At 38.7% G+C, this 16,455-nt stretch overlaps 1 protein-coding gene across 8 annotated transcripts in view; it reads left to right on the forward strand.

Annotated features, from left to right (window-relative positions):
* The window catches only part of LOC131344713 (NACHT, LRR and PYD domains-containing protein 12-like), a 103,078-nt gene that overhangs the window by 70,806 nt on the left and 15,817 nt on the right, over nt 1-16,455 (forward strand). For all 8 annotated transcript variants that reach the window (XM_058377148.1, XM_058377155.1, XM_058377151.1 and 5 more), the window contains one exon: nt 9,702-9,875. In XM_058377148.1, the coding sequence (XP_058233131.1) occupies nt 9,702-9,875 (174 nt within the window). The remainder of the gene's footprint in view (nt 1-9,701; nt 9,876-16,455) is intronic.

The raw sequence follows: 16,455 nt of genomic DNA on the forward strand, positions 1-16,455 counted from the left end.
ATTCTTTTACGCAGAGTCTATATGTTGTTTGTCTGCACTGTCCTGTCTTGTCATACCTTAAGCATAGTTTAGTTTTATCTCTATGTTATAGCTCTATGTTTGTCTGTGTCACTGTACTTTGTCTGTGTTCTGTGTAGCACCTTTGGTCCAGGAGGAACGTTGTTTCACTTCACTGTGTACTGCATCAGCAATATATGGTTGAAGTGACAATAAAGCTTCTTTGACACACACACACACACACACACTTCTGATCCTGACACACACCTCTGATCCTCGCTCTCCGGACGCTGCGGTCTGCGGTTTGAAGAACACGCTGAAAGACGGTGAAGAGCCGAATTCTGCCGCCATTTTCATATGAAATTTAAAGGGGACTGAGGCGATCACCAATTTGTGTACAATTTATGGAGAATTTTTAGGGGGGCTGAGTAGAAATGTCAGGGTGGCTAAAGCCCCCTAAAAATGGCCTAGCGATGCACATGAATAGAACCATAAAATCTTTATTTTACCTTATTGATTTTAGTAGGGTTAGCCTGGTAAATGGAGTTTTTTCAAGCACATATTAAACAGACCATTCCTGACAAATAGGGATTTAGATTTTGTAATCAGCCATCTGGTGGTGTAATTTGGTAATAACAGTTAGGTAAATATATTCAGAAAATAATAAGGCATTATTTCTGTAAATGCGGTGTAGATTATAGCAGAAAGCTACAAAACATAATCAGAATACAGCGGAAAAACACATACATATCTTTATCGGTTGATATGTTTTAATTTTGTAGTAAACTTTTATCATAGCAGCACATGCCCTCACCTAGGGTAACCTAGGATAGCCCTCACCAGTAACAGGTAATAATGCCTGAACACTGTGGGCTTTGTTTTTATGAGTAAACCAATTGGGAAAAAGTCCAAAGCTTGTCTGCACTATTGATTAGGGTGAAACACATTCTTTTATGAAATGTCACATTTTAGAAAAAACAACACATAAAATGACTGTACTGTCAGCAAGTAATATGGGTGTAAAAAGGGAGATATTCTATTCATGTTCTTTTGGTGCTAAGTGTCCTGTTTTTTCTGTTGCTTTCTTGTACTTATTGTTTTTGTACTGTTCTCTGCTCTGTTTGCACCTAGTAGCACACTTTGCACTTTATGTGGCTAAGACAAACTTTTGTCCTAGCTCTGTGGTGTTTTTTTGTGTTGAAACTCTATGTTGTATATTTATGTAGCACCAGGGTCCTGGAGAAACGTTGTTTCATTTCACTGTGTACTGCATCAGCTATATGTGGTTAAAATGACAATAAAAGCTTCTTGAATCGTGAATCTTTAATCTTGCACACTCTCCATCCACAGCCTTAATGAGGAATGCATTATGATCTATGAAAGTGAGGTGCTCAATTATTGAGCCATCTAACCCATCATTCTGGTATTTGGTTTAGATCAAGAAGAAGGATGATGGCAAAAAAGTGCTGGAAAATTAGTAGCTTAATGCAAGATTTTTGTGTTTTTGGTGTCCCTCATTTTAATGTATTTATATGTAGATGTAAGTTGTTTAGAGTATGTGTGTCTTCCAGCTGTGTGTCCATGAAGAGTGGATGCCATGGATCCTCCTCTTACATTAACAGAGGGAGACTCCTCATGTGGACACAGGTAAGAGCCTCTGTGTGAACAAATATCTGTGTGGAAATCAGGTTACATAGTATGTGTATTTGGGGCACTAATTTCAGTACACTGACAGAAACAGCAATTCAAATACTTTCTCTTCTAAAATGTCACATTTTAAATACGAAACATCATATTTGGGCTGACAGCATTTTAAATCATGGTTCTGTAATCATGTAACATGGGATAACATGGGTGTAAAAATATTTTAGTCACAGGAGGTGAGAAAAAGTTAAAGCATTTAATGAAGTATAAGGGTTTTGGTCAGTAAATTAGCCAATTTGAAGCCCTGTGTTTATGTTTTTTTTATTATGTTTATGTCTGTTTATGTTAATGGACATGGACTCAATAAATATAGTTTTGGATATGCAAAATGTAGAAACTATTTAGAGTCAGAGGAGGTGAGCAATAAGAATAGGAATTTAATGAATGTTATTATTCTCATGTGAAAATGAAATTTTAAGAAATATCTAATTTGTCAGAATTGTGTGCATATTGTTGTTCAGTGTAACCCAGATAAAGAGACCAGACTCACCATTACCCAGCTGTGTCTCCATGAAGAGTGATGCATCTATTTATGTTCCTCTTAAATTCAAAAGTGGAGAGCCCTCATCTGGTAACAGGTACTAATGTCTGAACTCTGTGCACTTTGTTTCAGTGAGTAAACCAACTGAGGAAAGGGGGGGGGGACTTGAGAGAAAAGGGGAAATAACAGGAGTCCAGGCCGGACCATGACCGAAACAGAAATTCAAATACATACTGAAATGTAACATTTCAGAAGAAGACAGCTTTAATGAAAGTATGAGGTGTTTGGTCAGTAAATTACCTAATTTGTGAAAAAAACCCTGTGTTTATGTTCTGCAGTGTATGTTTATGTTAATGAACATGTACTCAATAAATACAGTTGTGGATTTACAAAATGTAGAAACTGTTTAGAGTCAGAGGAGGTGAGCAATAAGAACAAGAATTAATTTAGTAAAAGTGCAACATAATAAAATTACAGTCCTAGTACAGTAGCTTATATTAAATATACAAAATGTAGAAAATAATTAATAGATCAGTTTTTAATGAAAAACTAGTGGAATTTAATGTGATAATGCAGTATTGTGAATGTGTTCATGTACAGTACTGTAGCTTATATTAATCTTATGTTTAGTGGCGAGATCATGTTTTTTTTTCCAGTGTCTGTTACTGTTAATAAAAAAGTGATAAATAACTAAATTTGTTGACATAGTGTGTATATTGTTGTTCAGTGTAACCCAGGTAAAGAGACCAGACTCACCATTACCCAGCTGTGTCTCCATAAAGAGTGATGCATCCATGGATGTTCCTCTTACATTCAAAGATGGAGAGCCCTCACCTAGTAACAGGTAATAATGCCTGAAGTCTGTGGGCTTTGTTTTTATGAGTAAACCAATTTAGGAAAAGTGCAAAGCTCGTCTGCACTATTGATTAGGGTGAAACACATTCTTTTATGAAATGTCACATTTTAGAAGAAACAGCATATTTGGACTGGTAGCACATAAAATGACTGTACTGTCAGCAAGTAATATGGGTGTAAAAAGGGAGATATTCTATTCAGGGGAGATGCAAATAAAGAGCTTAAATAAATTTTATCGCTTAACAGCCTAAGTCATGTCAATAAACATGTTCATTATCCAGTACTGGGCTGTGGGGTGTTAGGAAACACACTGGGAGTTGCAGATGCAAATGCAGGTCAGTTTATTAGAAATGTTCCAAACAGTAAACCGGCAAATAGGAATGTGACAGTGAGCGTGTGTGCTGGCAATTAGTAGCAGTAGTTTATGGCAGCCATGTTTGTAGGCCAATTGACACTCACGTGACACATTTACATTGCTCTTACCTCCTAGATGAAAAACAGCACAGGAATTTTGGAAATTTTCAAATCATTTGCCTAAAATATTTCAAAACACTTTAGTTCTAACTCCAACATGTACAATTTTGTTCTAATATATTTTACTATTGGAAAAAAAATAAGTATAACGCTTAATTATGGGTTTCATATAGTTTCCTGCAAATGGATGAATCCAGAAAGCACCAGAAGATCATCACAGATCCACGGTAAGATCATGACCATCCTCATGACAATGACACTCAACTGCTATTGTGCTTCTTTCAATTAATTTTTTGCTATTCTTATCAAACTATGTTTCCATAAATGAATGAAAATATATGAAAGTATTGTTTATTTATATGAAAATTACACCATAGTTTAGACTGAAATAAGAGCTTGTGATTGAGGTCTCAACCTATTTTTTTCCCCAAACTATCAAATTTACAGGTGTGAACCTTCATCTGCTGGATCTGATGTTCAGGAGAAATGCAAATTAAATCTGATAAAGAAGTTTCAGCATGTAAATGATGTGATAAACCAGGGAAACCCAACACTTCTCAATGAGATCTACACAGAGCTCTACATCACAGAAGGAGACAGTGGAAAAGTCAATAATGAACATGAGGTGAGACAGATCGAGGCAGCATCCAGGAGAGCAGCAACAGAGGAAACACCAATCAAATGCAATGACATCTTTAAACCTTTATCTGAAGAAGACAAACCCATCAGGAGCGTTCTGACAAAGGGAGTCGCTGGCATTGGAAAAACAGTCTCTGTGCAGAAATTCATTCTAGACTGGGCTGAAGGGAAAACAAATCAGGATGTTCATCTCATATTTCCACTTCCTTTCAGAGAGCTCAATCTGATGAAGGACCAAAAACTGAGTCTGATGGAGCTTCTTCATTTCTTTTTTAAGGAGATAAAAGAAACAAACATTTCCACTCTGCACAAAGTTCTGTTCATTTTTGATGGTTTGGATGAGTGTCGTTTCCCTCTGGATTTCCAGAACACAGTGAGAGTGTGTGATGGAACTGAATCAGCATCAGTGAATGTGCTGCTGATAAACCTGATCAAAGGGAATCTGCTTCCCTCTGCTCTCATCTGGATCACCTCCCGACCTGCAGCAGCTGATCAAATCCCCTCTGAGTGGATTAATCGAGTCACAGAGGTACGAGGGTTCAATGACCCACAGAAGGAGGAATATTTCAGGAAGAGGATCAGAGATCAGAGTCTGAGCAACAGAATCATCACACACCTGAAGTCATTAAGAAGCCTCTACATCATGTGCCACATCCCAGTCTTCTGCTGGATTTCAGCCACTGTTCTATAGAGAATGTTGGGTGAAGCAGAGAGTGGAGAGATCCCCAAGACTCTGACTCAAATGTACACACACTTCCTCATCATTCAGACAAACATCATCAAGAAAAAGTACACAGAGAGCAGAGAGGCAGATAAAGAAATGGTTCTGAAACTGGGTAAACTGGCTTTCAGGCAGCTGATGAAAGGAAACCTGATCTTCTATGAGGAAGACCTGAGAGAGTGTGGCATTGATGTGACTGAAGCATCAGTGTATTCAGGTGTGTGTACTCAGATCTTCAGAGAGGAGTTTGGACTTCACCAGAGTAAAGTGTACTGCTTTGTTCATCTGAGCGTTCAGGAGCACCTCGCAGCTCTGTATGTGCATCTGACATTCATGAACAAAAAGAGAAATGTTCTTCGGTGTTCTTCAGTGTTCTCTAGTCAACGGTCTAAGATTCGGGCACTGCTGAAAAAAATTTCAATCTCGCACATACACAAGAGTGCTGTAGATCAGGTTTTAGAGAGTGAAAATGGACATCTGGATCTCTTTCTTCGCTTTCTTATGGGTCTCTCATTGAAGTCTAATCAGATCCTTTTACGAACCATAGTAAGACACAGAATAAGGATCTCCCACAGTAACCAGGAAACAGTTCATTACATCAAGAAGAAGATCAGAGAGAATCCCTCAACAGAGAAATCCATCAATCTGTTCCACTGTCTGAATGAACTGGAAGATCTTTCTCTAGTTGAGGAAATCCAACACTACCAGCAGTCTGGAAATTTACAACAAATTGAACTCTCTCCATCTCAGTGGTCAGCTGTGGTGTTTGTGTTACTGACATCAGTGCAGGAACAGGATGTGTTTGTCTTTAATAAATATATTAACAAACATTGTACATCAGACCAGGTTCTTCTGAAGCTCCTGCCTGTGGTTGCAGCATCCAGAAAAGCTGAGTAAGTAATGATGAATAAACTGTTACACTATTACACATTATTAAGTTGTGCTGCTGCCATGACCTCTGAGCTGATAACAGTGAAGAGTGTGCCAGAAAACCACAGTGACTGAATAGCAAACTCTTCAAGATTTACTGGAACAACCAGGGAGTATTTATACAGAACAAAATGTAGTATTCTGTGTTATCTATAGTCAGTATTGATGAATAGGTCAGCAGAAACAGATGCAGTTAACGCATCATTCATACGAGTTCATTAGTGTATGGGCTCAGCACATGTTTATCAGAACAGAAAAGAAAGAATATCCTGGCCAGATAAAAGGATATCACATTCACAGATGAGGTCATAAACAAATGGTATTGAACAATCAGCCCAGGGCAGAGCATGACACTGATATGTGTAGAATATATCAGGATAAAGCATTCAGAAAAGGTAAGTAACACTTTTACAATGTTACAAGCTTCTTACATATATACATGCAAGAAACACAAACTTTGTCAGACCTCATAAGATAACATAAGAATTGGAAATACTCTACGTGTTTGTGGGCACCTGATTATCACACACACATGAGCTTGTCTCGATCCAGATTTATTCCCCTTTGTTGTTCTGATAAACTCTACTCTTCTGGAAGTTTGTCTACTAGATGTTGGATTGTGTCTGTGGGGACTTCACAGACACAACTTCTGTGTGTTCATTCACCTTGTGGATCTCATTAGTGAGAGCAGACTCCGATGTTGGGTGAGGTTCTGGGGTGCAGTCGGTGTTCCAGTTCATCCCAAAGGTGTTCGGTGGTGTTATGTTTAGGGCTCTGTGCAGGACAGTAAATTCAATACAATTAAATTTTATTTGTATTATTCTTTTAACAATGGCCATTTTCACAAAGCAGCTTTGTTTATTTCCTTGGATTTATCCATAATGAGCAAGAGGCAGTGGTGTAGTTCTTCAATTCAAGGTCTTCTACTCGGTTGTGTGCTTCCAACTTTGTAGAGGATAGTTTAAGGAGGAAGCACATATGCGTGTGATGGTCAGGTGTCCATATACTTTTGGCTATAAAGTGTACATTGTATATAGAAAGTGATATATAATATTAAAGGAAAATAGTGAAGAAGGGTGTTGTGATGCAGATCAACATGAAATTATCTGTAATTAATTATTTTACTATTAACAGAAAAGTATTGTTTGAATATTATTGTTAAGGTACGTTATAGTTATCATTCCGCTTACATGAAAATAATTTGTCCATCAAACAAGTTCCTGTTATTACTGATGTTGTAGATGCACCAACTGCCTTTACTGTTTTGATAAGAAAAAAAAAAACTGTTATCACTCTACTTGTCTGTGTTCGCCACATTACATTACATTTCTGTTCATAGCTACACTGAAATCATTATGACAGTAGAGTTAGTGACATCATCAGTGGACATGTCAAGCAATACTTTTTCATGAGTTAAACTTTTGACTTAAAATATGAAAGGTCATCAGATGAAGATGAAAAGTAAGAAGTGAAGCCAATTTCACCAGAAATTTTAATGGTAATGTACAAATCACTGTGGGGCCCAACAAGCAACAAGTCTACAAGAATCATGTCGGGTCATTACAACCCCATTATTGTGTTAAAAATCAAAAGGAGTAAAGTTCTCTATTGTGAAAACCTTACAATATTTTTATAATGTGGATAAACATTATAAACTGGATATTCTTTCCACAAATCTAACATAAATGTCACCATAGTGATATCTATACCATATCACCGTAATATACAGGTTTCATTTTTAATAAGTTTTCTTATGTAATAGCAGATTTTTCATGTTCAGTGTTGTGTTATGTAAATCATCCAAAAATCATCAATGATAGTGTACACTGTTATTGCATCATGTATTTTGTTATTTCCTTTAGGTTTAATAATTGTGGCCTAAATGAGGAGAGTTGTGTAGGTTTGGTCTCAGTGCTCAGCTCTAAATCCTCAAATCTGAGAGAACTGGATCTGTCTAGAAATAAATTCAGTGCCTCCGGAGTGAAGTGTCTCTCTGCTGGACTGGAGAATACTCAGTGTAAACTGGTAACTCTGAGGTAAGATCATCTCTCTGGATGTTCATTTGTCTCAGCTATTGGTGGAAATGTCTTCAATAAAATTGTAGAATTGTAAAAGAGGAGAATTGTATTAAACAACACTTGTGAGATTACACAAGTCAGCTAACATCCTGGTAATTAAACTGTCAGAGATTTTCCTCCTTCACTGAGTGCTGTGTACTGATGAACTTAACAAACTCAATGTTCATAAATCTGAATCCTAAAATTACAAATCCATAGAATCTTAAACCAGAAATAGAAACAATAAGTCAAAGCACAAACAGTCAGTACGCAGATATAACTAATAACACATTGTGTTGACGTGTGGTGAGAGTGTTGTTTAAATGTCCTTGATCCAGAAGGTGGAAAAGCGTGACCCGGAAAGGTCTGCCGACTAGGAAGAGAAATTGCAGGTGGTGCTGTAACAATAGAATTCTGTATTTATGCATTTGTGTTTCTGTCTTCACTGAGAAGTGACACAGATCAGGCATAACATTATGATCACTGTGTTCGATCCAACTGACAAGCTACTGTTGCTCAAATTGCTGAGGATGTTAATGCTGGTTCTGATAGAAAGGTGTCAGAATACACAGTGCATCACAGTTTGTTGTGTATGGAGCTGCATAGCTGCAGACCAGTCAGGGTGCCCATGCTGACTCCTGAAGGTGGCCTGGTCTGAGGAATCACGTTTTCTTTTACACCGCATGGATGGCCGGTTACAATTGCGTCACTTACCTGGGGAACACATGGCAAGAGGATGCGCTATGCAAAGAAGTCAAGCCAGCAGGGGCAGTGTCATGTTTTGGGAAATGTTCTGCTGGGAAACCTTGGGTCCTGCCATCCATGTGGATGTTACTTTGACACATACCGCCTACCTAAGCATTGTTACAGATCATGTACACCCTTTCATGGAAAGGTATTCCCTGATGGCTGTAGCCTCTTTCAGCAGGATAATGCATTGTGCCACAAAGCAGAAATGGTTCAGGAATGGTCTGATGACCACAACAACCAGTTTGAGGTGTTGACTCCGCCTCCAAATTCCCCAGATCTAAATCTAATTGAGCAGTTGTGGGATGTGGTGGACACACAAGTCCGATCCATGAAGGGCCCACCTCACAACTTACAGGACTTAAATGATCTGCTGCTAACATCTTGGTTCCAGATACCACAGCACACCTTCACAGATCTAGTGGAATCCATGCCTTGACTGGCCAGGTGTGTTTTGGCAGCAAAAGGGTTGACCAACACAATTTTGGGCAGGTGGTCATAATGTTATGCCTGATCAGTGTATGATTGTGTTCAGTTTTTTGCTGTCTGACTTTTTGTACTGTGTTCCTACACCTTGGTTATAATCTTGTTCTGGTTTCTGGTTGATTGTCCCACTTGTCTGCTGATCACCTGACCTCTGCCTGTTTCCTGTCCTGATTTTAAATAATATTTTTGGATTTCTCTACCCACCCTTTAAATAAAACGCTGTTTCTCTGCATTAACTCTCCAGATATGATATAATCTTGCTGCTTTAAAACTTTAAAACAAGATAAAACATGAAATTTTACAGCATACAAAAGTAACCTTAAACTGCAGTTTTTGTAAAAATCCCTAAAAAAAACTGTTATATCTTCCACAAAATAAGTTTGGTCCCTCTGAAAACACAGACTAGCACCCACACACACACAAACTCATGCACAGTAAATAGACTTTATTCATTAGTAATTGCTCTCATATAAAATGTACGACAGTATTTTATGATTTTATATACTAATCAGATTAAAGACTTCAGTGACTCTGATGAAAAAGCCGCTACTTAAATGATGTGTGTATCCTGAACTGAGAGAGTGAAGAGTGTGTCATTGTCTCTCTGCAGGTTGTCTGGTTGTGAAATCTCAGATGAAGGCTGTGCTGCTCTGACTTCAGCTCTGAGATCAAACCCCTCACACCTGAGAGAACTGGATCTGTCTGTGAATAAACTCAGAGACTCAGGAGTGAAGTGTCTCTCTGCTGTACTGAAGAATCCTCACTGTAAACTGGAGACACTGAGGTAAGATCATCTCTCTGAGAGTCACATGACCTGATCCTCCATAAGAGACATTCTGCAGTGAGACTGATGCAGAGGTTTTAGGTTCAACATGAAATAGCAAATGTTTGGTGTCCACCAATGTAGAGGTAGGTAGATAGGTAGGTAGACAGACCTTCTTATTTATCTGAACTTGTGACTATCAAGATTAAAAAGAAAGGGAGACCGAGCTTTTGCCATAGTTGTCCCCAAATATTAGGATAATCCCTACAGAAAGTAAAACTTAAAACCCATCTTTAAGAAAAGGCTTATAAAATTTGAGTCATTCTGAGCATATTTTACATTGTTTTACTGTTTTGATAAATTGTGAAAATGAATGAGATAAATATGTAAATATGTACATCAATAAATAAGGCTGTCAGTATGTGCGCAGTGAAGTTTGTGCAAATTGTATTTACAGCATATTGTGCTAAGAAAAGAGTAATTATATATTTGTGCAAAATGTGTGCATTATGTACATTGTATGTACAACAGTAACAGAGATGATATACAGATATATATTTATATATAGACACACACATACACACATTTACCACTTATTTTATATTATACATATGTAAAAATAAATAAATAAATAAATAAATGAATGAATGAATGAATGAATGAATGAATGAATGAAAAACGTTCAAATGTTAAATGTTCAAAATAAAACCATATTGGGTAATAAAGTCAAACCAAAATCTGGCAAATCAAATACTAAATGATACTGAAACAAAATGTCAATGATATAAAGTGCAATATTATGATATTAACTGCTCAAATTATTATTACTGGCCAAAGTATGTTATACTTAAGTTATATGTATACTTAAGTGAACTAAAATGAGTAGCTGGGCAGAAAACAAAACAATGGAACACAACTTTGAAAATGGTCAGTGGTAATAAAGTACATCCCTCCCACAAAATAACTCTACAAAGACAACCTGATAAGAAAAAACGTACATTTTTACTCCTAGTCGACAGTAACCATGTTACTAATGTTACTTCAGAAATTCGCCGCGAAAAATTTAAAACCAGCTTCACCGTCCACTGTCTCTGTCGTCTTCTTCTTCCTAATTGATTTGCGGCTGGGAAAGTACGTGGTGCAGTACTGCCACCTAAAGGATTGGATGAATGAGGCGGTAAACATAATTTATCGTTATCACTGGAAGCGCTTGTAGACAGCACGCATTTTTCTGTGTGGAAAAAAAGTTCTCACTAACACAACAAGCTAACGCTAACGAAATCCACAATAATGTCGTTTGAACAGTTGATATTGAGATATGTCTGCTACTGACGCTCTGTAAAGCCTTCATAACGCCTCTAATCTGAGGTGCTGTTAATTGGTGATTTCTGAGGCTGGTCACTCTAAATGAACTTCTCCTCTGCAGCAGAGGTCAGTTTTGGTCTTGCTTTACTGGGATGGTCTTCATGTGAGCCAGTTTCATCATGGGGCTTGATGGGTTTTGCAAATGCACTTGACAATACTGTTCTTGCAAGAACTATTCCAGAACACCTGACCTTCGTGTCTTAAAATAACAACTGACTGTTTTTTGTTGTCATTACATATGGATTACTGAAGTCCATGTGTGTTATTTCATAGTTTTGAAATCTCCAGAATTGTTCTAGAATGTAGAAAATAAATCCCTAAACAAAAAACATTGCATTAAAAGGTGTGTCCAAACTTTTGACTGGTAGTGTGTATATACATTTTATTTGTATGTAAAATGTAATACATAGTTGTTGAGACAGATGGTTGACTTCATATGTACATTCTTTTTGCAAGCAGAAAGTTCTAATTGCACATTGGGGAAAGAAAAAAAATAATATACAAAAAGGTAATGATCTTGGAGCAATATTTGAGACCAAGTTGAGAACTTAATTTTTCACCCCATAATGAGCCACATTTGAGACCATTTAAGGTTCTCAGGTATTTCTCAAAGAGAAACAGTTTCTCAAGAGAAACATTTGAGAAGATAGAGAAAACGCCTAAAATCTCATTCAAGTCTTAAATACTGCTCATTTCTGTCTAGGAGAAAAAGAAAAGGTTAACATGAGATCTCATCTTGGATTTTCCTTTGCTGTTACCCAACCTTACAGACTGAGGTCTATTTGTTAGGGAGTCCATAATCCAACTGTGCAGATACCCAGGTCACTAAGCTTAGCGATCAGTTTATTAGGTATGACTATTAAAAGTCATTAAACTACATCCTTATGTACACTACCAGTCAAAAGTTTGGACACACCTATTAATTCAGTGTTTTTTGTTTAGGGATTTATTTTCTACATTCTAGAGCATCGGTCACCAACAGGCGGACCGCAGTCCAGGTGCGGACCCAGAAGCCGCCTCATACAGACCCGGTCCTACACCCAAAACAGAAGGTTATGATTTACAGCCAAAACAGAAGGTTATGATTTAAAACCTGACAGGGCGCTTCTATTTCACCCAGCACAGCTTTTGTAGACTTTACGATAGTGGTAGTGGAAACGCACAGACCAATTGCATGCGAGTTAAGCCATCCCACATGATACGACTCAGCCAATCAAGTGCATTCCAGGCGGTAAACATTATGACTCTACAGTGTAAACAGATAAGAGAGCTAGAGGCAAGTTACACATGAAAAGATGGTAGAAAGAAAAAGAAAGATAGCGATACATGTAGAAAACAAAGGGAGAGAAACAGACGAGTGAGACGGAGAAAGGGAGAGAAACAGACGAGTGAGACGGAGAAAGGGACAGAAAAATAAGGAACAAATGGCGCCCTCCAAAAAAAGAAAAGTGGACAGCGAAAATAGAACATTTTATCCAGAATGGACTCATTTCTGTTCATACTTCCCCTGGGAGCACTAAACCAGTGTGTCTCATATGTTCAGAAACCATGGCACTTATTAAAAGTGCCAATGTGAAACGCCATTATGAGACAAAACAAAGATTATGAACAAACATACCTACTCAGATCTGAAGTGAGATCACAGAAAATAAGTAGTCTCAGAGCCCAATATGACCAGTCCACCAGGATCCTGAGCCACACATTCACTGCCCAACAACGTGCTCTTGAGTGTTCTCTCAGAGTTGCTTGGATTTTGGGTCAACACAAAAAGCCATTTACTGATGGAGGGGTTGTCAAAGAATGCATGAGTGCAGTACCTGAAGAGCTGAAGAGCTTTGTGATAAAGCAAATTCCCATGTCAGCATCATCTGCCACAAAGAAAAGTGAAATATTAACTCAAGCTGTGCTAACCCAGCTAGATGAAGCCATACATAAGGCATCATGTGTAGGTTTAGCTGTGGATGAGTCCACTGACGTGTGACAATGCTCAGCTGTTAGTGAATGTCAGGTTTTTCAACACAGACCAGAAAGCATTCTGTGAAGACCTGTTAGGTGTCACTCCCCTTCAGACCAGTACATGAGGAGAAGACATCTACCTGGCCATTAAAGAGATGTTAACAAAGAGAGGAATAAAGCCAAAACAAGTAGTTTCACTAACCACAGATGGAGCCCCTGCTATGATTGGAAGAGAGAAAGGAGCTGTAGCCAGACTGAAAGAGGACAATCCTGAGCTCATAGCTTACCATTGCATCATTCATCAATCTGTGCTCTGTGCCTCCCTCACAGATGAGCATGCTGAGGTGATAAATACAATGATGAAAATGATCAATTTTCTCAGGGCATCCTCTTCCTACCAGCATTGCATGAGGGAATTCCTCAGAGAAGTTGATGCCAATGCTGATGATCTTTTGCTGCAGAACAATGTGAGATGGCTCAGCAAAGGGAGAGTGTTAGCATGCTTTTGGTCCATCAGGAGGGAAGTAGCATCTTTTTTGACAGGGCTAATAAGTCAGAAGGCAACACAGTTTTCTCTCTTTTTAGAAAATGAGAAACAGATGGATAATGTGGCCTTTTTGGTTGATATCACTTCACATCTGAATGAACTGAAATTGAGGCTACAGGGCAAGGACATTTCAATTTGTCAGGTGTCCACTCCTTTCAAAAGGAAACTTGAGGTGTTCAAGGAAGACCCGCAGGGAGACTGTGCACACTTCCCAGCAGTGCAGGAACAGGTTAGGGGACAGAGAGATGTGTCTTCTTTTGTTGACTTTATTGATAAGCTGATTGTAAACTTCAGCAACCGTTTTGACAGCTTCAGCTTTGGACAGCAGCTCACCATGTTCATTCAGAACCCGTTTCTCATCACAGATGTCAGGGGGTTCTCAAAGGAAGTCACACAGCACTTTAAATGGGTAAATGCTGGGCCTCTCCAGATGCAATTGGTTGATCTCCAAGCAGATGTGGCCCTGAAAGAGCAGTTTGTAAGAACTGACCCTTCTACTTTCTGGCTACAAATGGTCCCTGAGACAGCTTTCCCAGGTCTGTGGAAAGTAGCCCTATATATCCTGGCCATGTTTGGCTCCACATACAACTGCAAGACCGCTTTCTCCACAATGAACATAATCAAAACTAAATATCATTCCAGGCTCACCAATGAGCACCTCCACATGTGTATGAGAATTGCCCTGACTCCATTCAAGCCCAGGTTTAAAATCCTGGAAAGACAAGCTAGAGCTCAATTCTCTCACTGAGCAAAAAAGTGGGGGAGTGGGATATAAGAGGGGAAGAAAGTGATACTCTAAAATTGTTCAATTGTTAAGATGTGCTAAGATTTATTATTTGTAAAATTAGTTGAGACTTTTGAGTCAGGATGTAAAACAGAAAAGGGGAAATTCAATCTTTTCCTCCCTTTATTTTAAGTTAAGCACTTTATTTGAACATACACAATTTTCACATTTTATTTATTTTCTCTTATTATGAAACGCAGTCCTACGTTTATTTAGTTAATGAGAGAACATTATACATATCTACAGTCATACATATATGTTCATGTTGTATGTTACATGACAATAAATATTGTCAGAAAGTTTTTGAATTGTACTGAATTCATTTGATTTGACAGTCAGGTATTGATTACATGCAGATATTGATAAAACTACTAGGCTACTTAAATATATATCACACTAACTAGTTAGACATTATGATAGATAGATAGATAGATAGATAGATAGATAGATAGATAGATAGATAGATAGATAGATAGATAGATAGATAGATACAACTTTACTGTCATTGCAAAGCACAGGTACATAGCAATGAAATGCTGTTTAGCATCTACCAGAAGTGCAAATAGTAGAAATTGTGCAAATGAACAAGTGCAGATAAATATGCAAATATGTATATCGATAAATAAATAAGGCTATGTCAGAGTGTGTATAGAAAAGTACGCTATATTGCCAAAAGTATTCGCTCACCTGCCTTGACTCGCATATGAACTTAAGTGACATCCCATTCCTAATCCATAGGGTTCAATATGACGTCGGTCCACCCTTTGCAGCTATAACAGCTTCAACTCTTCTGGGAAGGCTGTCCACAAGGTTTAGGAGTGTGTTTATGGGAATTTTTGACCATTCTTCCAGAAGCGCATTTGTGAGGTCACACACTGATGTTGGACGAGAAGGCGTGGCTCTCAGTCTCCGCTCTAATTCATCCCAAAGGTGTTCTATGGGGTTGAGGTCAGGATTCTGTGCAGGCCAGTCAAGTTCATCCACACCAGACTCTGTCATCCATGTCTTTATGGACCTTGCTTTGGTCACTGGTGCACAGTCATGTTGGAAGAGGAAGGGGCCAGCTCCAAACTGTTCCCACAAAGTTGGGAGCATGGAATTGTCCAAAATGTCTTGGTATGCTGAAGCATTCAGAGTTCCTTTCACTGGAACTAAGGGGCCAAGCCCAGCTCCTGAAAAACAACCCCACACCATAATCCCCCCTCCACCAAACTTTACACTTGGCACAATGCAGTCAGACAAGTACCGTTCTCCTGGCAACCGCCAAACCCAGACTCGTCCATCAGATTGCCAGATGGAGAAGCGCGATTCGTCACTCCAGAGAACGCGTCTCCACTGCTCTAGAGTCCAGTGGCGGCGTGCTTTACACCACTGCATCCGACGCTTTGCATTGCACTTGGTGATGTATGGCTTGGATGCAGCTGCTCGGCCATGGAAACCCATTCCATGAAGCTCTCTGCGCACTGTTCTTGAGCTCATCTGAAGGCCACATGAAGTTTGGAGGTCTGTAGCGATTGACTCTGCAGAAAGTTGGCGACCTCTTCGCACTATGCGCCTCAGCATCCGCTGACCCCGCTCCGTCAGTTTACGTGGCCTACCACTTCGTGGCTGAGTTGCTGTCGTTCCCAAACACTTCCACGTTCTTATAATACAGCTGACAGTTGACTGTGGAATATTTAGGAGCAAGGAAATTTCACGACTGGATTTGTTGCACAGGTGGCATCCTATCACAGTTCCACGCTGGAATTCACTGAGCTCCTGAGAGCGACCCATTCTTTCACAAATGTTTGTAAAAACAGTCTGCATGCCTAGGTGCTTGATTTTATACACCTGTGGCCATGGAAGTGATTGGAACACCTGATTATATGTATATATATATATATATATATATATGCATATGCATATCTGATCTGACACTGACTTTCCACACTGTCCACACTTTAAATTTT

Source organism: Hemibagrus wyckioides, linkage group LG24 (assembly GCF_019097595.1).
Source record: "Hemibagrus wyckioides isolate EC202008001 linkage group LG24, SWU_Hwy_1.0, whole genome shotgun sequence".
NCBI classification, from domain to species: domain Eukaryota; kingdom Metazoa; phylum Chordata; class Actinopteri; order Siluriformes; family Bagridae; genus Hemibagrus; species Hemibagrus wyckioides.